Source organism: Pseudophryne corroboree, chromosome 3 (assembly GCF_028390025.1).
Source record: "Pseudophryne corroboree isolate aPseCor3 chromosome 3, aPseCor3.hap2, whole genome shotgun sequence".
Classification (NCBI taxonomy): Eukaryota; Metazoa; Chordata; class Amphibia; order Anura; family Myobatrachidae; genus Pseudophryne; species Pseudophryne corroboree.
This window is the reverse complement of record NC_086446.1, coordinates 619,231,725-619,255,356: the sequence shown is the minus strand read 5'-3', so window position 1 is coordinate 619,255,356 and position 23,632 is coordinate 619,231,725. Positions and strand designations below refer to the sequence as shown.

The following is a 23,632-nucleotide window of genomic DNA, read 5'->3' as shown; positions in this document are numbered from 1 at the left end:
TGAAGACTCCTCAGTCTTCATAAGGTAGCGCACAGCACTGCAGCTGTGCGCCATTTTCCTCTCAGCACACTTCACTGGGCAGTCACTGAGGGTGCAGAGCGCTGGGGGGGGGCGCTCTGAGAGGCAAATATAAACCTTATACAAGGCTAAAAATACCTCACATATAGCCCATAGGGGCTATATGGAGATATTTAACCCCTGCCTGACTGGAAAAATAGCGGGAGAAGAACCCGCCGAAAAAGGGGCGGGGCCTATCTCCTCAGCACACGGCGCCATTTTCTGTCACAGCTCCGCTGGTCAGAACGGCTCCCAGGTCTCTCCCCTGCACTGCACTACAGAAACAGGGTAAAACAGAGAGGGGGGGCACATTAATGGCTATATATATATATATATTAAAGCAGCTATAAGGGAGCACTTAATATAAGGATATCCCTTGTATATATAGCGCTTTGTGGTGTGTGCTGGCAGACTCTCCCTCTGTCTCCCCAAAAGGGCTAGTGGGTCCTGTCTTCATTAGAGCATTCCCTGTGAGTTTGCGGTGTGTGTCGGTACGTGGTGTCGACATGTATGAGGACGATATTGGTGTGGAGGCGGAGCAATTGCCAAATATGCAGATGTCACCCCCCAGGGGGTCGACACCAGAATGGATGCCTTTATTTGTGGAATTACGTGATGGTTTATCTTCCCTTAAACAGTCAGTTGAGGACATGAGGCGGCCGGACAATCAATTAATGCCTGTCCAGGCGCCTCAAACACCGTCAGGGGCTGTAAAACGCCCTTTGCCTCAGTCGGTCGACACAGACCCAGACACGGGCACTGATTCCAGTGACGACGGTAGAAATTCAAACGTATTTTCCAGTAGGGCCACACGTTATATGATTTTGGCAATGAAGGAGACGTTACATTTAGCTGATACTACAGATACCGTAAAACAGGGTATTATGTATGGTGTGAAAAAACTACAAACAGTTTTTCCTGAATCAGAAGAATTAAATGACGTGTGTGATGAAGCGTGGGTTGCTCCTGATAAAAAGTTGATAATTTCAAAAAAGTTATTGGCATTATACCCTTTCCCGCCAGAGGTTAGGGCGCGCTGGGAAACACCCCCTAAGGTGGACAAGGCGCTCACACGCTTATCCAAACAAGTGGCGTTACCCTCTCCTGAGACGGCCGCACTTAAGGATCCATCAGATAGAAAGATGGAAGTTATTCAAAAGAATATATACACACATGCAGGTGTTATACTACGACCAGCTATAGCAACTGCCTGGATGTGCAGTGCTGGAGTAGTTTGGTCAGAATCCCTGATTGAAAATATTGATACCCTAGATAGGGACAATGTTTTACTGTCGTTAGAACAAATAAAGGATGCATTTATCTATATGCGTGATGCACAGAGGGATATTTGCACACTGGCATCTCGGGTGAGTGCTATGTCCATTTCAGCCAGAAGAGCCTTATGGACACGACAGTGGACAGGCGATGCGGATTCAAAACGTCACATGGAGGTTTTGCCGTATAAAGGGGAGGAGTTATTTGGAGTTGGTCTATCAGACTTGGTGGCCACGGCTACTGCCGGGAAATCCACTTTTTTACCTCAAGTCACTCCCCAACAGAGAAAGGCACCGACCTTTCAACCGCAGCCTTTTCGCTCCTACAAAAATAAGAGAGCAAAGGGCTTGTCGTACCTGCCACGAGGCAGAGGAAGAGGGAAGAGACACCAACAGGCAGCTCCTTCCCAGGAACAGAAGCCCTCCCCGGCTCCTGCAAAAACCTCAGCATGACGCTGGGGCCTCTCAAGCGGACTCGGGGACAGTGGGGGGCCGTCTCAAAAATTACAGCGCGCAGTGGGCTCACTCGCAGGTAGACCCCTGGATCCTGCAGATAATATCTCAGGGGTACAGGTTGGAATTAGAGACGGATCCTCCTCATCGTTTCCTGAAGTCTGCCTTACCAACCGTCTCTTCCGAAAGGGAGAGGGTGTTGGAAGCCATTCACAAGCTGTACGCTCAGCAGGTGATAGTCAAAGTACCCCTATTACAACAAGGAAAGGGGTATTATTCCACTCTATTTGTGGTACCGAAGCCGGATGGCTCGGTAAGGCCTATTCTAAATCTGAAGTCCTTGAACCTCTACATAAAAAAGTTCAAGTTCAAGATGGAGTCACTCAGAGCAGTGATAGCGAACCTGGAAGAAGGGGACTTTATGGTATCCTTGGACATCAAGGATGCGTATCTACACGTTCCGATTTACCCCGCACACCAGGGGTACCTCAGGTTCATTGTTCAAAACTGTCACTATCAGTTTCAGACGCTGCCGTTCGGATTGTCCACGGCGCCTCGGGTCTTTACCAAGGTAATGGCCGAGATGATGATTCTTCTTCGAAGAAAAGGCGTATTAGTTATCCCATACTTGGACGATCTCCTAATAAGGGCAAGGTCCAGAGAACAGCTGGAGACAGCTTTAGCACTATCTCAAGAGGTGCTAAGACAACACGGGTGGATTCTGAATATTCCAAAATCCCATTTAATCCCGACAACTCGTCTGCTGTTCCTAGGAATGATTCTGGACACGGTTCAGAAAAAGGTTTTCCTTCCAGAGGAAAAAGCCAAGGAGTTATCCGATCTGGTCAGGAACCTCCTAAAACCAGGAAAAGTGTCAGTACATCAATGCACAAGAGTCCTGGGAAAAATGGTGGCTTCTTACGAAGCAATTCCATTCGGCAGATTCCATGCAAGAATATTCCAAAGGGATCTGTTGGACAAATGGTCAGGGTCGCATCTGCAGATGCACCTGCGAATAACCCTGTCACCAAAGACAAGGGTGTCACTTCTGTGGTGGTTGCAGAAGGCTCACCTATTAGTAGGCCGCAGATTCGGCATTCAGGATTGGATCCTGGTGACCACGGACGCCAGCCTGAGAGGCTGGGGAGCAGTCACACAAGGAAGAAACTTCCAGGGAGTATGGACGAGTCTGGAAAAGTCTCTTCACATAAACATTCTGGAACTAAGAGCAATCTACAATGCTCTAAGCCAGGCGGAACTTCTCCTGCAAGGAAAGCCGGTGTTGATTCAGTCGGACAACATCACGGCGGTCGCCCATGTAAACAGGCAGGGCGGCACAAGAAGCAGGAGTGCAATGGCAGAAGCTGCCAAGATTCTTCGCTGGGCGGAGAATCACGTGATAGCACTGTCAGCAGTGTTCATCCCGGGCGTGGACAACTGGGAAGCAGACTTCCTCAGCAGACACGATCTTCATCCGGGAGAGTGGGGTCTACATCCAGAAGTCTTCAACATGTTAATAGACCGTTGGGAAAGACCAATTGTAGACATGATGGCGTCTCGCCTCAACAAGAAACTGGACAAATATTGCGCCAGGTCAAGAGATCCACAGGCAATAGCTGTGGACGCACTGGTAACTCCTTGGGTGTACCAGTCAGTGTATGTGTTTCCTCCTCTGCCGCTCATACCAAAGGTATTGAAGATCATACGGCAAAGAAGAGTAAGAACAATACTAGTGGTTCCGGATTGGCCGAGAAGGACTTGGTATCCGGAACTTCAAGAGATGCTCACGGACGAACCGTGGCCTCTACCTCTGAGAAGGGACCTGCTACAGCAGGGTCCCTGTCTTTTTCAAGACTTACCGCGGCTGCGTTTGACGGCATGGCGGTTGAACGCCAGATCCTAAAAGGGAAAGGCATTCCAGAAGAAGTCATTCCTACCTTGATTAAGGCACGGAAGGAAGTCACCGTGAAACATTATCACCGCATTTGGCGAAAATATGTAGCGTGGTGCGAGGATCGGAGGGTTCCGACGGAGGAATTCCAACTGGGTCGTTTCCTACATTTCCTGCAATCAGGATTATCTATGGGTCTCAAATTGGGATCCATTAAGGTTCAAATTTCGGCCCTGTCAATATTCTTCCAAAAAGAATTGGCCTCTGTCCCTGAGGTCCAGACTTTTGTCAAGGGAGTACTGCATATACAGCCTCCTGTGGTGCCTCCGGTGGCACCGTGGGATCTAAATGTAGTTTTAGATTTCCTCAAATCCCATTGGTTTGAACCATTGAAAAAGGTGGATTTGAAATATCTCACATTGAAAGTGACTATGTTACTAGCCCTGGCCTCTGCCAGGAGAGTATCTGAATTGGCGGCTTTATCTTATAAAAGTCCTTATCTAATCTTCCATTCGGATAGGGCAGAACTGCGGACTCGTCCGCATTTTCTCCCTAAAGTGGTATCAGCATTTCATCTGAACCAACCTATTGTGGTGCCTGCGGCCACTAGCGACTTGGAGGACTCCAAGTTGTTGGACGTTGTCAGAGCCTTAAAAATATACATTGCAAGGACGGCTGGAGTCAGAAAATCTGACTCGCTGTTTATATTGTATGCACCCAACAAGTTGGGCGCACCTGCTTCTAAGCAGTCGATTGCTCGTTGGATTTGTAACACAATTCAACTTGCACATTCTGTGGCAGGCCTGCCACAGCCTAAAACTGTAAAAGCCCACTCCACAAGGAAGGTGGGCTCATCTTGGGCGGCTGCCCGAGGGGTCTCGGCATTACAACTCTGCCGAGCAGCTACGTGGTCGGGGGAGAACACGTTTGTAAAATTTTACAAATTTGATACCCTGGCAAAGGAGGACCTGGAGTTCTCTCATTCGGTGCTGCAGAGTCATCCGCACTCTCCCGCCCGTTTGGGAGCTTTGGTATAATCCCCATGGTCCTTTCAGGAACCCCAGCATCCACTTAGGACGATAGAGAAAATAAGAATTTACTTACCGATAATTCTATTTCTCGGAGTCCGTAGTGGATGCTGGGCGCCCATCCCAAGTGCGGATTATCTGCAATACTTGTACATAGTTATTGTTAACTAATTCGGGTTATTGTTAAGGAGCCATCTTTAAGAGGCCCTTTCTGTTGTCATACTGTTAACTGGGTTTAGATCACAAGTTGTACGGTGTGATTGGTGTGGCTGGTATGAGTCTTACCCGGGATTCAAAATGCCTCCCTTATTGTGTATGCTCGTCCGGGCACAGTACCTAACTGGAGTCTGGAGGAGGGTCATAGGGGGAGGAGCCAGTGCACACCACCTGACCTAGTAAAGCTTTACTTTTTTGTGCCCTGTCTCCTGCGGAGCCGCTATTCCCCATGGTCCTTTCAGGAACCCCAGCATCCACTACGGACTCCGAGAAATAGAATTATCGGTAAGTAAATTCTTATTTTCTCCGTACTATTTATGGGTGGACGTATTTATTGTATGGAGCTATATCTGTGTTCTTGTCTTCTAGGTTTGAATCCATACTTAACACTGAATAACTCCAACAGTGGGACTATTTTAATTGACCTTGCTACAGATGACAAAGAATTTATATCAGTGGATGAGGAGGTAAAAAAGCAGTTATGTTGAAGAGGGTCCCCCAATTCTCTTTTATGTCCCAGCAGTATTGAACAATCCCTGTTGTGAAAAGTTCAATGAGTGCTCTTTTCCCTTTCCCTATCATTTTAGATGCAGAGCACCGTCCGAGAACATAGAGATGGGGGACACGCAGGTGGAGTCTTCAACAGATATAACATATTAAAGGTACATTGATCAGCTATGAGAAATTTGAATGTGCTTTATGCGTCAGTGCAATATTAATGTCATTCCTGTAATGTTCTAGATTCAGAAGGTATGCAATAAAAAGCTCTGGGAGAGATATACTCACCAAAGAAAAGAGGTTACAGAGGAAAATCATAATCACGCTAATGAAAGGATGCTCTTTCACGGTAAGCATCATCTGTCCTATGTAGAAAATGAAAGTCACAACAAAGATACAAAGTGCTCACCAGGATCCACAATGCACATGGAAATTATGCCACGCTTTGAGTGCTGTGTAACAACTAACAAAAGGCACATATCCATTTGTTTTCTAGAACTATGCTTACATTACATGTGGCTTGTAGCTTTGTAAATCTTTTCACTTTCACATGAAAGTTACTGTGATCTCTTCCTTTCATACAGCATTAAACATTGATCTATTTGCCCGGTGATAATTGAGCATTATCCCCATTGGCTATAGTGCACTGGCATGCAGTGTATCAATCTTATCCTTAGTGTTATTGCTGTATTACAGGCCTCCTAAGGCCATCGTTAAATACTTAAAGCACATGACGGTTTTCTGAATAGGTGACTTTCCTCATTGACCGAAGTTCCAAGTTTTATGCTTAGGGTGAAGCTTATTGCGATTAGTCGCTTACTGCGCATGCGGTTAGTAATTTTACTCAAAAGTTAGGTATTTTACTCACGGCATAACGAGGATTTCTCTGACGTCCTAGTGGATGCTGGGGACTCCGTAAGGACCATGGGGAATAGACGGCTCCGCAGGAGACTGGGCACATCTAAAGAAAGCTTTAGGACTATCTGGTGTGCACTGGCTCCTCCCCCTATGACCCTCCTCCAAGCCTCAGTTAGATTTCTGTGCCCGGCTGAGCTGGATGCACACTAGGGGCTCTCCTGAGCTCCTAGGAAGAAAGTATATGTTAGGTTTTTTATTTTCAGTGAGACCTGCTGGCAACAGGCTCACTGCACCGAGGGACTAAGGGGAGAAGAAGCGAACCTACCTAAGTGGTGGTAGCTTGGGCTTCTTAGGCTACTGGACACCATTAGCTCCAGAGGGATCGAACACAGGACCCGACCTCGTCGTCCGTTCCCGGAGCCGCGCCGCCGTCCCCCTTACAGAGCCAGAAGCAAGAAGGTGGTCCGGAAAATCGTCGGCTGAAGACTTCTGTCTTCTCCAAGGTAGCGCACAGCACTGCAGCTGTGCGCCATTGCTCCTCATGCACACCACACACTGCGGTCACTGATGGGTGCAGGGCGCTGGGGGGGGGCGCCCTGAGCAGCAATATTAACACCTTGGCTGGCGAACTGGCACCATATATAGCCCCAGGGGCTATATAGGTGCTTATTAACCCCTGCCAGAACTTTTACAATAGCGGGAGAAAGCCCGCCGAAAAAGGGGCGGAGCCATCTCCCTCAGCACACTGGCGCCATTTTCCCTCACAGCTCTGCTGGAGGGATCGCTCCCTGGCTCTCCCCTGCAGTCCTGCACTACAGAAAAGGGTTAAAAAGAGAGGGGGGGCACAAATTATGCGCAATATTTATATATTATGCAGCTATAAGGGAAAACACTCTATAGGTGATATCCCTGTGATATATAGCACTCTGGTGTGTGCTGGCATACTCTCCCTCTGTCTCCCCAAAGGGCTTTGTGGGGTCCTGTCCTCTGTCAGAGCATTCCCTGTGTGTGTGCTGTGTGTCGGTACTGCTGTGTCGACATGTATGATGAGGATAATGATGTGGAGGCGGAGCAAATGCCTGTGAATGGGATGTCACCCCCTGCGGGGTCGACACCGGTGTGGATAGACTTATGGAAGGAATTACGTGACAGTGTCAACTCCTTACATAAAAGGTTTGACGACATAGGACAGCCGGCTGCTCAGCTTGTGCCTGTCCAAGCGTCTCACATGTCATCAGGGGCTCTAAAACGCCCGCTACCTCAGATGGCAGACACAGATGTTGACACGGATACCGACTCCTGTGTCGACGACGATGAGACTAGTGTACCTTCCAATAGGGCCACCCGTTACATGATTGAGGCAATGAAAAATGTATTACACATTTCTGATAATACCCCAGATACCACAAAAAAGGGTATTATGTTTGGTGACAGAAAACTACCAGTAGTTTTCCTGCATCTGAGAAATTGATACGAGGTGTGTGAGGAAGTGTGGACTTCCCCCGATTAAGAAATTGATCATTTCTAAGCAGCGTACCCTTTTCCGCCAGAGGATAGGTCACGTTGGGAAATAACCCCTAGGGTAGATAAAGCGGTTACACGCTTATTAAAAAAGGTGGCACTACCGTCACGGATATGGCCGCCCTGAAGGACCTGCTGATAGAAAGCAGAAAACTACCCTTAAAGCTATATACACACACACGGGCATTATATTGAGACCTGCTGTTGCCTCGGCATGGATGTGCAGTGCGGCAGCTGCGTGGTCAGATTCCCTGTCGGATAATATTTATACTATAGATAGGGACAATATTTTGCTGAAAATAGAGCATATAAAAGACGCTGTCTTATACATGCGTGATGCACAGAGGGATATTTGCCGACTGGCATCACTAATAAGCGCTATGTAAAACCATTGCCGCCAGACGGGGGTTATGGACTCTGCAATGGTCGGGCGATGCCGGTTCAAAACAGCACATGGAAGTTTGCCCTAGAAGGGGGTGGAACTGTTTGGGGATGGTCTTTCAGACCTCGTTTCCACAGCTACGGCTGGGAAATCAAAACTTTTGCCACAAGCTACCCCACAGCAAAAGTAAGCACTGTATTATCAGGTACAGTCCCTTCGGCCCCAGAAAAGTAGAGGGCTAGAGGCTCATCTTTTCTGCCAAGAGGAAAAGGTAGAGGGAAAAAGCTGCAGCACACAGCTAGTTCCCAGGAGCAGAAGTCCTCCCCTGCGTCCGCTAAGTCCACAGCATGACGCTGGGGCTGCTCAGGCGGACCCGGGTACGGTGGGGGCCCGTCTCAGAAATTTCAGCGCACAGTGGGCTCTCTCACAGGTGGATCCCTGGGTTCTTCAAACAGTATCTCAGAGGTACAGGCTGGAATTTGAGACGTCTCCCCCCCGCCGTTTCCTAAAATCTGCCTTACCGGCAACTCCCTCTGCCAGGGAGGCAGTGTTGGTGGCTATCCAAAAAACTGTATTCACAGCAAGTGATTATCAAGGTACCCCTCCTTCAACAGGAAAAGGGTTACTTTTCCACAATGTTTGTGGTACCGAAACCGAACGGTTCGGTGAGACCCATCTTAAATTTAAAATCCTTGAACACATATAACAAAAGATTCAAGTTCAAGATGGAATCGCTCAGGGCGATTATTGCGATCCTGGACGAGGGGGATTACAGGGTCTCTCTGGACATCAAGGATACTTACCTGCAAGTCCCCATTTACCCTCCTCACCAGGAGTACCTCAAGATTGTGGTACAGGACTGTCACTATCAGTTCCAGACGCTGCCGTTTGGATTATCCACGGCACCGAGGGTCTTTACCATGGGTAATGACCGAAATGATGATACTCCTTCGCAAGAAGGGAGTTTTAATTATCCCGTACTTGGACGATCTCCTGATAAAGGCGAGGTCCAAGGAACAGTTGGTAAGGGGGTAGCACTTTCTCGGGAAGTGCTGCAACAGCAGGACTGGATTCTCAATTCCAAAGTCACAGCTGGTGCCGACGACACGTCTTCTGTTCCTGGGAATGATTCTGGAAACAGACCAGAAGAAAGTGTTTCTTCCAATGGAAAAAGCCGAGGAGTTGTCATCTCTAGTCAGAAACCTCCTAAGACCGGGACAGGTGTCCGTACATCAATGCACACGAGTTCTGGGAAAAATGGTAGCTTCGTACGAAGAAATTCCATTCGGAAAGTTCCACGCAAGGATTTTCCAGTGGAACCTGTTGGACAAATGGTCCGGGTCCCATCTCCAGATACAGCAGCGGATAACCCGGTCGGCAAGAACCAGGGTGTCGCTGCGGTGGTGGCTGCAGAGGGCTCATCTACTAGAGGGCCGCAGATTCGGAATACAGGACTGGGTCCTGGTGACCACGGATGCCAGCCTTCGGGGCTGGGGTGCAGTCACACAGGGAATAAAATTCCAAGGACTATGTCCAAACAGGAGTTTTTCACTTAACATAAATTTTCTGGAGATAAGAGCCATTTACAAGGCCCTAAGCAAAACAAGGCCCCTGCTTCACCAGCCGTACTGATCCAATCAGACAACATCACGGCGCTCGCCCATGTAAACAGGCAGGGCGGCACAAGAAGCAGGAGGGCGATGGCAGAAGCCACAGGGATTCCCCGTTGGGCGGAAAATCATGTGGTAGCACTGGCAGCAGTGTTCATTCCGGGAGTGGACAACTGGGAAGCAGACTTCCGCAGCAGACTCCACCCGGGAGAATAGGGACTTCATCCAGAAGTCTTCCAAATGCTGGTAAACCGTTGGGAAAGACCACAGGTGGACATGATGGCGTCCCGCCTCAATATATTGCGCCAGGTCAAGGGAACCTCAGGCGATCGCTGTGGACGCTCTAGTGACACCGCGGGTGTACCAGTCGGTTTATGTGTTCCCTCCTCTCCCTCTCATACCCAAGGTACTGAGGATAATAAGAAAAAGAGGAGTAAGAACTATACTCATTGTTCCAGATTGGCCAAGAAGGGCTTGGTACCTGGAACTTCAGGAGATGATCTCAGAGGACCCATGGCCTCTGTCACTCAGACAGGATCTGCTGCAGCAGGGGCCCTGTCTGTTCAAAGACTTACCGCGGCTGCATTGACGGCATGGCGGTTGAACACCGGATCCTGAGTGAAAAAGGCATTCCGGAGGAAGTCATTCTTATCCTGATCAAAGCCAGGAAGGATGTCAGCCTGAAGTTCAGACGTTGTAAGGGAGTGCTGCATATTCAGCCCCTTCTTTGTGCCCCAGTGGCACCTTGGGATCTCAATGTGGTTTTGGAGTTCCTGGAATCACATTGGTTTGAGCCACTTAAAACCGTGGATTTGAAATATCTCACATGAAAAGTGGTCATGTGTTGGCTCTGGCTTCGGCCAGGCATGTGTCAGAATTGGCGGCTTTGTCATAAAAAAGCCCTTACCTGACTTTCCATATGGATAGGGCAGAGTTGAGGACTCGTCCTCACTTTCTCCCGAAGGTGGTATCAGGTTTTCACTTGTACCAACCTATTGTGGTGCCTGCGGCTACTAGGGACCTGGAGGATTCCAAGTTACTGGACGTAGTCAGGGCCCTGAAAAATTATATTTCCAGGACGGCTGGAGTCAGGAAAACTGACTAGCTGTTTATCCTAGATGCACCCAACAAGCTAGGTGCTCCTGCTTCTAAGCAGACTATAGCACGCTGGATTTGTAGCACTATTCAGCTTGCGCATTCTGCGGTGGGACTACCGCAGCCTAAATCTCTAAAAGCCCATTCCACAAGGAAGGTGGGCTCATCTTGGGCGGCTGCCCGAGGGGTCTCGGCTTTACAACTTGGCCGAGCTGCTACTTGGTCAGGGGCAAACACGTTTGCAAAATTTTATAAATTTTATACCCTGGCTGAGGAGGACCTGGAGTTCTCTCATTCGGTGCTGCAGAGTCATCCGCACTCTCCCGCCCGTTTGGGAGCTTTGGTATAATCCCCATGGTCCTTACGGAGTCCCCAGCATCCACTAGGTCAGAGAAAATAATAAGAATTTACTTACCGATAATTCTATTTCTCGGAGTCCGTAGTGGATGCTGGGGTTCCTGAAAGGACCATGGGGAATAGCGGCTCCGCAGGAGACAGGGCACAAAAAAGTAAAGCTTTACTAGGTCAGGTGGTGTGCACTGGCTCCTCCCCCTATGACCCTCCTCCAGACTCCAGTTAGGTACTGTGCCCGGACGAGCATACACAATAAGGGAGGCATTTTGAATCCCGGGTAAGACTCATACCAGCCACACCAATCACACCGTACAACTTGTGATCTAAACCCAGTTAACAGTATGACAACAGAAAGGGCCTCTTAAAGATGGCTCCTTAACAATAACCCGAATTAGTTAACAATAACTATGTACAAGTATTGCAGATAATCCGCACTTGGGATGGGCGCCCAGCATCCACTACGGACTCCGAGAAATAGAATTATCGGTAAGTAAATTCTTATTTTCTCTATCGTCCTAAGTGGATGCTGGGGTTCCTGAAAGGACCATGGGGATTATACCAAAGCTCCCAAACGGGCGGGAGAGTGCGGATGACTCTGCAGCACCGAATGAGAGAACTCCAGGTCCTCCTTTGCCAGGGTATCAAATTTGTAAAATTTTACAAACGTGTTCTCCCCCGACCACGTAGCTGCTCGGCAGAGTTGTAATGCCGAGACCCCTCGGGCAGCCGCCCAAGATGAGCCCACCTTCCTTGTGGAGTGGGCTTTTACAGTTTTAGGCTGTGGCAGGCCTGCCACAGAATGTGCAAGTTGAATTGTGTTACAAATCCAACGAGCAATCGACTGCTTAGAAGCAGGTGCGCCCAACTTGTTGGGTGCATACAATATAAACAGCGAGTCAGATTTTCTGACTCCAGCCGTCCTTGCAATGTATATTTTTAAGGCTCTGACAACGTCCAACAACTTGGAGTCCTCCAAGTCGCTAGTGGCCGCAGGCACCACAATAGGTTGGTTCAGATGAAATGCTGATACCACTTTAGGGAGAAAATGCGGACGAGTCCGCAGTTCTGCCCTATCCGAATGGAAGATTAGATAAGGACTTTTATAAGATAAAGCCGCCAATTCAGATACTCTCCTGGCAGAGGCCAGGGCTAGTAACATAGTCACTTTCAATGTGAGATATTTCAAATCCACCTTTTTCAATGGTTCAAACCAATGGGATTTGAGGAAATCTAAAACTACATTTAGATCCCACGGTGCCACCGGAGGCACCACAGGAGGCTGTATATGCAGTACTCCCTTGACAAAAGTCTGGACCTCAGGGACAGAGGCCAATTCTTTTTGGAAGAATATTGACAGGGCCGAAATTTGAACCTTAATGGATCCCAATTTGAGACCCATAGATAATCCTGATTGCAGGAAATGTAGGAAACGACCCAGTTGGAATTCCTCCGTCGGAACCCTCCGATCCTCGCACCACGCTACATATTTTCGCCAAATGCGGTGATAATGTTTCACGGTGACTTCCTTCCGTGCCTTAATCAAGGTAGGAATGACTTCTTCTGGAATGCCTTTCCCTTTTAGGATCTGGCGTTCAACCGCCATGCCGTCAAACGCAGCCGCGGTAAGTCTTGAAAAAGACAGGGACCCTGCTGTAGCAGGTCCCTTCTCAGAGGTAGAGGCCACGGTTCGTCCGTGAGCATCTCTTGAAGTTCCGGATACCAAGTCCTTCTCGGCCAATCCGGAACCACTAGTATTGTTCTTACTCTTCTTTGCCGTATGATCTTCAATACCTTTGGTATGAGCGGCAGAGGAGGAAACACATACACTGACTGGTACACCCAAGGAGTTACCAGTGCGTCCACAGCTATTGCCTGTGGATCTCTTGACCTGGCGCAATATTTGTCCAGTTTCTTGTTGAGGCGAGACGCCATCATGTCTACAATTGGTCTTTCCCAACGGTCTATTAACATGTTGAAGACTTCTGGATGTAGACCCCACTCTCCCGGATGAAGATCGTGTCTGCTGAGGAAGTCTGCTTCCCAGTTGTCCACGCCCGGGATGAACACTGCTGACAGTGCTATCACGTGATTCTCCGCCCAGCGAAGAATCTTGGCAGCTTCTGCCATTGCACTCCTGCTTCTTGTGCCGCCCTGCCTGTTTACATGGGCGACCGCCGTGATGTTGTCCGACTGAATCAACACCGGCTTTCCTTGCAGGAGAAGTTCCGCCTGGCTTAGAGCATTGTAGATTGCTCTTAGTTCCAGAATGTTTATGTGAAGAGACTTTTCCAGACTCGTCCATACTCCCTGGAAGTTTCTTCCTTGTGTGACTGCTCCCCAGCCTCTCAGGCTGGCGTCCGTGGTCACCAGGATCCAATCCTGAATGCCGAATCTGCGGCCTTCTAATAGGTGAGCCTTCTGCAACCACCACAGAAGTGACACCCTTGTCTTTGGTGACAGGGTTATTCGCAGGTGCATCTGCAGATGCGACCCTGACCATTTGTCCAACAGATCCCTTTGGAATATTCTTGCATGGAATCTGCCGAATGGAATTGCTTCGTAAGAAGCCACCATTTTTCCCAGGACTCTTGTGCATTGATGTACTGACACTTTCCCTGGTTTTAGGAGGTTCCTGACCAGATCGGATAACTCCTTGGCTTTTTCCTCTGGAAGGAAAACCTTTTTCTGAACCGTGTCCAGAATCATTCCTAGGAACAGCAGACGAGTTGTCGGGATTAAATGGGATTTTGGAATATTCAGAATCCACCCGTGTTGTCTTAGCACCTCTTGAGATAGTGCTAAAGCTGTCTCCAGCTGTTCTCTGGACCTTGCCCTTATTAGGAGATCGTCCAAGTATGGGATAACTAATACGCCTTTTCTTCGAAGAAGAATCATCATCTCGGCCATTACCTTGGTAAAGACCCGAGGCGCCGTGGACAATCCGAACGGCAGCGTCTGAAACTGATAGTGACAGTTTTGAACAATGAACCTGAGGTACCCCTGGTGTGCGGGGTAAATCGGAACGTGTAGATACGCATCCTTGATGTCCAAGGATACCATAAAGTCCCCTTCTTCCAGGTTCGCTATCACTGCTCTGAGTGACTCCATCTTGAACTTGAACTTTTTTATGTAGAGGTTCAAGGACTTCAGATTTAGAATAGGCCTTACCGAGCCATCCGGCTTCGGTACCACAAATAGAGTGGAATAATACCCCTTTCCTTGTTGTAATAGGGGTACTTTGACTATCACCTGCTGAGCGTACAGCTTGTGAATGGCTTCCAACACCCTCTCCCTTTCGGAAGAGACGGTTGGTAAGGCAGACTTCAGGAAACGATGAGGAGGATCCGTCTCTAATTCCAACCTGTACCCCTGAGATATTATCTGCAGGATCCAGGGGTCTACCTGCGAGTGAGCCCACTGCGCGCTGTAATTTTTGAGACGGCCCCCCACTGTCCCCGAGTCCGCTTGAGAGGCCCCAGCGTCATGCTGAGGTTTTTGCAGGAGCCGGGGAGGGCTTCTGTTCCTGGGAAGGAGCTGCCTGTTGGTGTCTCTTCCCTCTTCCTCTGCCTCGTGGCAGGTACGACAAGCCCTTTGCTCTCTTATTTTTGTAGGAGCGAAAAGGCTGCGGTTGAAAGGTCGGTGCCTTTCTCTGTTGGGGAGTGACTTGAGGTAAAAAAGTGGATTTCCCGGCAGTAGCCGTGGCCACCAAGTCTGATAGACCAACTCCAAATAACTCCTCCCCTTTATACGGCAAAACCTCCATGTGACGTTTTGAATCCGCATCGCCTGTCCACTGTCGTGTCCATAAGGCTCTTCTGGCTGAAATGGACATAGCACTCACCCGAGATGCCAGTGTGCAAATATCCCTCTGTGCATCACGCATATAGATAAATGCATCCTTTATTTGTTCTAACGACAGTAAAACATTGTCCCTATCTAGGGTATCAATATTTTCAATCAGGGATTCTGACCAAACTACTCCAGCACTGCACATCCAGGCAGTTGCTATAGCTGGTCGTAGTATAACACCTGCATGTGTGTATATATTCTTTTGAATAACTTCCATCTTTCTATCTGATGGATCCTTAAGTGCGGCCGTCTCAGGAGAGGGTAACGCCACTTGTTTGGATAAGCGTGTGAGCGCCTTGTCCACCTTAGGGGGTGTTTCCCAGCGCGCCCTAACCTCTGGCGGGAAAGGGTATAATGCCAATAACTTTTTTGAAATTATCAACTTTTTATCAGGAGCAACCCACGCTTCATCACACACGTCATTTAATTCTTCTGATTCAGGAAAAACTGTTTGTAGTTTTTTCACACCATACATAATACCCTGTTTTACGGTATCTGTAGTATCAGCTAAATGTAACGTCTCCTTCATTGCCAAAATCATATAACGTGTGGCCCTACTGGAAAATACGTTTGAATTTCTACCGTCGTCACTGGAATCAGTGCCCGTGTCTGGGTCTGTGTCGACCGACTGAGGCAAAGGGCGTTTTACAGCCCCTGACGGTGTTTGAGGCGCCTGGACAGGCATTAATTGATTGTCCGGCCGCCTCATGTCCTCAACTGACTGTTTAAGGGAAGATAAACCATCACGTAATTCCACAAATAAAGGCATCCATTCTGGTGTCGACCCCCTGGGGGGTGACATCTGCATATTTGGCAATTGCTCCGCCTCCACACCAATATCGTCCTCATACATGTCGACACCACGTACCGACACACACCGCAAACTCACAGGGAATGCTCTAATGAAGACAGGACCCACTAGCCCTTTTGGGGAGACAGAGGGAGAGTCTGCCAGCACACACCACAAAGCGCTATATATACAAGGGATATCCTTATATTAAGTGCTCCCTTATAGCTGCTTTAATATATATATATATAGCCATTAATGTGCCCCCCCTCTCTGTTTTACCCTGTTTCTGTAGTGCAGTGCAGGGGAGAGACCTGGGAGCCGTTCTGACCAGCGGAGCTGTGACAGAAAATGGCGCCGTGTGCTGAGGAGATAGGCCCCGCCCCTTTTTCGGCGGGTTCTTCTCCCGCTATTTTTCCAGTCAGGCAGGGGTTAAATATCTCCATATAGCCCCTATGGGCTATATGTGAGGTATTTTTAGCCTTGTATAAGGTTTATATTTGCCTCTCAGAGCGCCCCCCCCCAGCGCTCTGCACCCTCAGTGACTGCCCAGTGAAGTGTGCTGAGAGGAAAATGGCGCACAGCTGCAGTGCTGTGCGCTACCTTATGAAGACTGAGGAGTCTTCAGCCGCCGGTTTCCGGACCTCTTCACGCTTCAGCATCTGCAAGGGGGTCGGCGGCGCGGCTCCGGGACCGGACTCCACGGCTGGGCCTGTGTTCGATCCCTCTGGAGCTAATGGTGTCCAGTAGCCAAGCAGCAAATCCACTCTGCATGCAGGTGAGTTTACTACTTTCCCCCTAAGTCCCACGTTGCAGTGATCCTGTTGCCAGCAGGACTCACTGTAAAGAAAAAAACCTAAACTAAACTTTCTCTAAGCAGCTCTTTAGGAGAGCCACCTAGATTGCACCCTTCTCGTTCGGGCACAAAATCTAACTGGAGTCTGGAGGAGGGTCATAGGGGGAGGAGCCAGTGCACACCACCTGACCTAGTAAAGCTTTACTTTTTTGTGCCCTGTCTCCTGCGGAGCCGCTATTCCCCATGGTCCTTTCAGGAACCCCAGCATCCACTTAGGACGATAGAGAAAAGATTTTACTCACCGGTAAATCTATTTCTCGTAGTCCGTAGTGGATGCTGGGCGCCCATCCCAAGTGCGGATTGTCTGCAATACTTGTAAATAGTTATTGTTACACAAATCGGGTTGTTATTGCGAACCATCTATTCAGAGGTTCCATTATCATACTGTTAACCGGGGTTCCTATCACGAGTTATACGGTGTGATTGGTGTGGCTGGTATGAGTCTTACCCGGGATTCAAAATCCTTCCTTATTGTGTCAGCTCTTCCGGGCACAGTGTCCTAACTGAGGCTTGGAGGAGGGTCATAGGGGGAAGAGCCAGTGCACACCAGATAGTCCTAAAGCTTTCTTTAGATGTGCCCAGTCTCCTGCGGAGCCGTCTATTCCCCATGGTCCTTACGGAGTCCCCAGCATCCACTACGGACTACGAGAAATAGATTTACCGGTGAGTAAAATCTTATTTTTTCTTCGTTCTGGTGATCGGAGTGTGATTGACAGGAAGTGGGAGTTTCTGGGCGGAAACTGGCCGTTTTATGGGAGTGTGCGGAAAAATGCTGCCGTTTCTGGGAAAAACGCGAGAGTGGCTGGAGAAACGGGGGAGTGGTTGGGCAAACGCTGGGTGCGTTTGTGACGTCAATCCAGGAACGAAACTGACTGAACTGATCGCAGTGGCAGAGTAAGTCCCGAGCTACTCAGAAACTGCAAAGAAATTTCTATTCGCAATTCTGTAAAGCTAAGATTCACTCCCAGTAGGCGGCGGCTTAACGTGTGCAATGCTGCTAAAAGCAGCTAGCGAGCGAACAACTCGGAATGAGGGCCTAAACCTGAATCTTGGAGTGACTCCTATTACTCTGTGTTATGTTCTGAACAAAGGTGATTGCTAAACCAGTTCCACACTTTGAATAACCATGTTTCTCCAAGATTGTGCCATGTCCTTATACAGTCATTGCATTTTTTTTCCTTGGATTCATTCACAGGTTCTCCATTTGTAAATGCAATTATCCACAAGGGCTTTGATGAAAGGCATGCTTACATCGGGGGTATGTTTGGCGCTGGCATATATTTTGCCGAAAACTCTTCAAAAAGCAACCAGTATGTTTATGGCATTGGAGGAGGCACTGGGTGCCCGGTTCACAAAGACCGTTCTTGTTATGTTTGCCATAGGTATGTGTCATTACGGGTTATATCAGATGTAACATTCAGCTCTGCAATATGCACAGTTTTTGGATTCATGGATTTTACACTTTATCATTTTAACAGTCCGATATCCCTCCAGCTGCTGTGGAACTACATATCCCAGCATTCCTTGCTCCAGTTTTGCTATTAGGGAATGCTAAAATTGTGGCAGGGCATGCCGGGATGTGTAGTTCCACAGCAGCTGAATTGTCACATGTTGAGTGTACCCCTGCATACACTGTCTTGGAAAGTTGCTATAATGTGGTGCAGAATGAGGGAAATAGGACTATTGAAATGATAACGTGTAAAATCCAGGAATCCAAAAACTATCCATTAGTGTGTACTTGTGTATTACCGAAGTGTTTGCTACATTATAATACTTACATTTGGATATGCCTGCTCTGATTAGGAGAAATAATTTTTACTTAACATGTTTTTTTCCCCAAGACTGCATTTTATTCAACTTTTCATTTAATAGAAAGACCATTAATAGCTTTGTTTCATACTCGGGTTATTTAACAGTACGCCAGTGTTGCCTTGTGGGTTCCTGCTGCTTCACTTGAAAGTTTTGTTTAATTTTATCCCCTCTTCCCCAGTTTATAGCTTCTTATCGTTCCTCTGCCTTTCAGGCATTTTGGAAGCCATTTCAGCGTGCTGAAAAAACGTTATTTGGATATACTACAGAAACCCTACAAAAATGATTGTATATTAATGTCAAATACTGTGTTTACCTTGCTCTTTAATGCCCGTCCCAAATAGTGAAAGAGGAAAGGAAAAGAAAGCAAGCAATCAGTAAGACTGCATAGATCTAAACAATGACTCTCACCACCAGATGGCGCTGTTTACAAATTATGTGTTTGACTTTTGCTTCAATTCAAACTCTAAAATGCAGCAACAAAATACTATACTTTTTAAAGAATGCTGCATTAATTTGAAATGAAATCCCCAAAATATATTTGGTTGTGAAGGAAGAAGAACATTGTCTTCCATTTTGTAGAGGAGTGGAAATAACACTAAACTTCCAGAAATTTCTTATTGTTCGCTGCAGTATTTCTGTGAAAGTCTTTCACGTAATCTTTGTAACTGACTGTAATCAGCAAATAAACTGCTGTTGGCAATAACATCTGCTGCAGCAGTCGTTTTTTTCCTCTCCCCATCACTTATCTTCACATATTAGACAATCGGAGAGAAGCATTTGCGTTATTATTATGCAGTTTGTTTTGTTCTCTGTATGTGTAACTTTGTGCCATCAAATTAATGGATTCATTTTTTTCCCCTTCATTTTGGTTTAGTATGATCGTTTCAGTGAGATTTATAAATTGTAATTAGTCATTGTAAGCAGGTGCATTAGTAGGCATGGCAACACTTTTGTAGAAGCTAAATACTGCGACAGGAGAGTTAGTTTTACCTGTTATTGTTTGTTAGAAGTATATGAAGCCGCTCTGTGTCAGTGAGAGAATGTAAAGCCTACACATTCATACTGTGTTTATGCTTTTGGCATCTGTTTGTATACTCACAACTTTATTAACTGATAATATAAAAATAAGACTTGAAACATTGAATGAAATGTTCTTGATTGTACCAGAAATAATCAGCCATCTGTATTTCCCTATATACAGACAGCTTCTGTTTTGTCGAGTGACACTGGGAAAATCTTTCCTGCAGTTTAGTGCAATGAAGATGGCGCATTCTCCTCCTGGTCATCATTCAGTCACAGGACGGCCAAGTGTAAATGGGCTTGCCCTGGCGGAGTACGTGATATACCGCGGGGAGCAGGTAATTTATTGCCATCAAGCGTGACCCTTAAGAGATGTAATGTGATAGTGCTGGGATTAGGAAAAAAATCTCCATACAGGTGCAAAATATGATACGTGTATTTGCATAGAGTTTATCTTGCATAATATAGTCAGTTATTTTTATCATTTACCCGGCAGGCTGTGGTTAGCAACATGTATCAGGGCTATGTGATTGTTTTATGTTTTTACAATGTAAAACACCTTTTTTAAACACTGCCGTATCATGATCTCTTATCTCTGATATTTGATGCTAGGAAGTGCAAACTCAAAAAAAGTTAAATATTTTAAACTCTGGAGATGTGAACGTTTATAATACTTTGAATAAGCTGTTACATTTTCAATTGTGCTTAATAATCTTTCTTGTAGGCCTACCCAGAATATTTAATAACCTATCAAATAGTGAGGCCTGACTCCGCAACAGATGGATAATCAAGAACTGGATGACACAACCTTTCATGTGCAAAACACATCTCTGTGGTGGCCGCAGGAGAGACAGACTTTTACGAAGCAATGTGAATACATTGTAACGTTTCCAGAGACTAAAGCTTTAAAGAAATGTTTAGTATACTTCCTGAACATTCACAAAATATTGTTTATCAGCACTTTAACAGACGCCATTCTTGATACTAAATGGGTTTGTCAATATTTAATTATACACAAAGAAATGTATTGCGTTAACTTGAAATTTAAATCTTGTTATGTTTCTTTTTTTCTTTTGTTTTTAATAAAATTAGAACATCCAGCTAAATTCCTGTGTAAAAAAGAAAAAAAAAACAGCATTACTAAAATGTGTATTTTGAGACACAACATTTACACTGAATACAGTTTATTTGTAAAACTGTAAATAAGAGACTTTTGTACTAGCCCAGTATTTATTTACATTGCTTTGTAATATAGTCATTAAAATTGCAACTTGTACAGAGGAAAAAATGGGTAATTTTATCGGAACGAAGCTTTGGCCAATATGTACTAAATACCAGGATAATCTTACGTGGCAGCAAAAATTTGGCCCTGGAAAATCTACTTTCTCTATCGTCCTAGTGGATGCTGGGGTTCCTGAAAGGACCATGGGGAATAGCGGCTCCGCAGGAGACAGGGCACAAAAAGTAAAGCTTTAGGATCAGGTGGTGTGCACTGGCTCCTCCCCCTATGACCCTCCTCCAAGCCAGTTAGATTTTTGTGCCCGGCCGAGAAGGGTGCAATCTAGGTGGCTCTCCTAAAGAGCTGCTTAGGAAAGTTTAGCTTAGGTTTTTTATTTTACAGTGAGTCCTGCTGGCAACAGGATCACTGCAACGAGGGACTTAGGGGAGAAGAAGTGAACTCACCTGCGTGCAGGATGGATTGGCTTCTTGGCTACTGGACATCAGCTCCAGAGGGACGATCACAGGTACAGCCTGGATGGTCACCGGAGCCTTGCCGCCGGCCCCCTTGCAGATGCTGAAGTAAGAAGAGGTCCAGAATCGGCGGCAGAAGACTCCTCAGTCTTCTAAAGGTAGCGCACAGCACTGCAGCTGTGCGCCATTTTCCTCTCAGCACACTTCACACGGCAGTCACTGAGGGTGCAGGGCGCTGGGAGGGGGGCGCCCTGGGAGGCAAATGAATACCTATTTTGGCTAAAAATACCTCACATATAGCCTCCGGAGGCTATATGGAGATATTTAACCCCTGCCAGAATCCGTTAAGAGCGGGAGACGAGGCCGCCGAAAAAGGGGCGGGGCCTATCTCCTCAGCACACAGCGCCATTTTCCCTCACAGAAAGGCTGGAGGGAAGGCTCCCAGGCTCTCCCCTGCACTGCACTACAGAAACAGGGTTAAAACAGAGAGGGGGGGCACTAATTTGGCGATATGCTTATATATATATATTAAGATGCTATAAGGGAAAACACTTATATAAGGTTGTCCCTATATAATTATAGCGTTTTTGGTGTGTGCTGGCAAACTCTCCCTCTGTCTCTCCAAAGGGCTAGTGGGTCCTGTCCTCTATCAGAGCATTCCCTGTGTGTGTGCTGTGTGTCGGTACGTGTGTGTCGACAGGTAGGAGGACGATGTTGGTGAGGAGGCGGAGCAATTGCCTGTAATGGTGATGTCACTCTCTAGGGAGTCGACACCGGAATGGATGGCTTATTTAGGAAATTACGTGATAATGTCAACACGCTGCAAAGTCGGTTGACGACATGAGACGGCCGACAAACAATTAGTACGGTCCAGACGTCTCAAAAACACCGTCAAGGGTTTTAAAACGCCCGTTTACTTTAGTCGGTCGACACAGACACAGACAGGGACACTGAATCCAGTGTCGACGGTGAATAAACAAACGTATTCCTTATTAGGGCCACACGTTAAAGGCAATGAAGGAGGTGTTACGTATTTCTGATACTACAAGTACCACAAAAGAGGGTATTATGTGGGATGTGAAAAAACTACCATAGTTTTTCCTGAATCAGATAAATTAAATAAAGTGTGTGATGATGCGTGGGTTCCCCCAGATAGAAAATTATGGGCGGTATACCCTTTCCCGCCAGAAGTTAGGGCGCGTTGGGAAACACCCCTTAAGGTGGATAAGGCGCTCACACGCTTATCAAAACAAGTGGCGGTACCGTCTATAGATAGGGCCGTCCTCAAGGACCAGCTGACAAGGCTGGAAAATATAATAAAAAGTATATACACACATACTGGTGTTATACTGCGGCCAGCGATCGCCTCAGCCTGGATGTGCAGAGCTAGGGTGACTTGGTCGGATTCCCTGACTAAAAATATTGATACCCTTGACAGGGACAGTATTTTATTGACTATAGAGCATTTCTATATATGCGAGATGCACAGAGGGATATTTGCACTCTGGCATCATGAATAAACGCGATGTCCATAACTGCCAGAAGATGTTATGGACACGACAGTGGTCAGGTGATGCAGATTCCAAACGGCACAGTATGGCCGTATAAAGGAAGAGGACTTGTTTGGGGTCGGTCCATCGGACCTGGTGGTCACGGCAACTGCTGGAAAATCCACCGTTTTTTACCCTAAGTCACATCTCTGCAGAAAAAGACACCGTCTTTTCAGCCTCAGTCCTCTCGTCCCTATAAGATCATATCTGCCCAGGGATAGAGGAAAGGGAAGAAGACTGCAGCAGGCAGCCCATTCCCAGGAACAGAAGCGTTCCACCGCGTCTGACAAGTTCTCAGCATGGCGCTGAGACCGTACAGGACCCCTGGATCCTACAAGTAGTATCCCGGGGGTACAGATGGGAATGTCGAGACGTTTCCCCTTCGCAGGCTCCTGAAGTCTGCTTTACCAAGTCTCCCTCCGACAAGGAGGTAGTATGGGAAAAAATTCACAAGCTGTATTCCCAGCAGGTGATAATTAAATTACCCCTCCTACTACAGAAAAGGGGTATTATTCCACACTATATTGTGGTACTGAAGCCAGAAGGCTAAGTGAGACTTATTCTAAAAAAAATTTTTTGAACACTTACAAAGGTTCAAATTAAGATGAAGTCACTCAGAGCAGTGATAACGAACCAGGAAGAAGGGGACTATATAGTGTCCCGGGACATCAGGGATGCTTACCTCTATGTCCCAAATTTGCCCTTCTCACTAAGGGTACCTCAGGTTCGTGGTGCAGAACTGTCACTATCAGTTTCAGACGCTGCCGTTTGGATTGTCCACGGCACCCCGGGGTCTTTACCAAGGTAATGGCCGAATTGATGATTCTTC

At 47.1% G+C, this 23,632-nt stretch overlaps 1 protein-coding gene across 4 annotated transcripts in view; it reads left to right on the top strand.

Moving 5' to 3' along the window:
* Positions 1-20,992, top strand: part of TNKS2 (tankyrase 2) — a 204,688-nt gene extending 183,696 nt beyond the window's left edge. For 2 of the 4 annotated variants that reach the window (XM_063961657.1, XM_063961655.1), the window contains exons 23-28: positions 5,289-5,386; positions 5,507-5,581; positions 5,661-5,766; positions 17,925-18,111; positions 19,743-19,899; positions 20,286-20,992. In XM_063961657.1, the coding sequence (XP_063817727.1) occupies positions 5,289-5,386; positions 5,507-5,581; positions 5,661-5,766; positions 17,925-18,111; positions 19,743-19,899; positions 20,286-20,348 (686 nt within the window). In that variant the 3' untranslated portion in view covers positions 20,349-20,992. The remainder of the gene's footprint in view (positions 1-5,288; positions 5,387-5,506; positions 5,582-5,660; positions 5,767-17,924; positions 18,112-19,742; positions 19,900-20,285) is intronic. The other 2 variants (XM_063961658.1, XM_063961656.1) reach the window with 1 other exon arrangement.
* Positions 20,993-23,632: the final 2,640 nt, after the last annotated feature.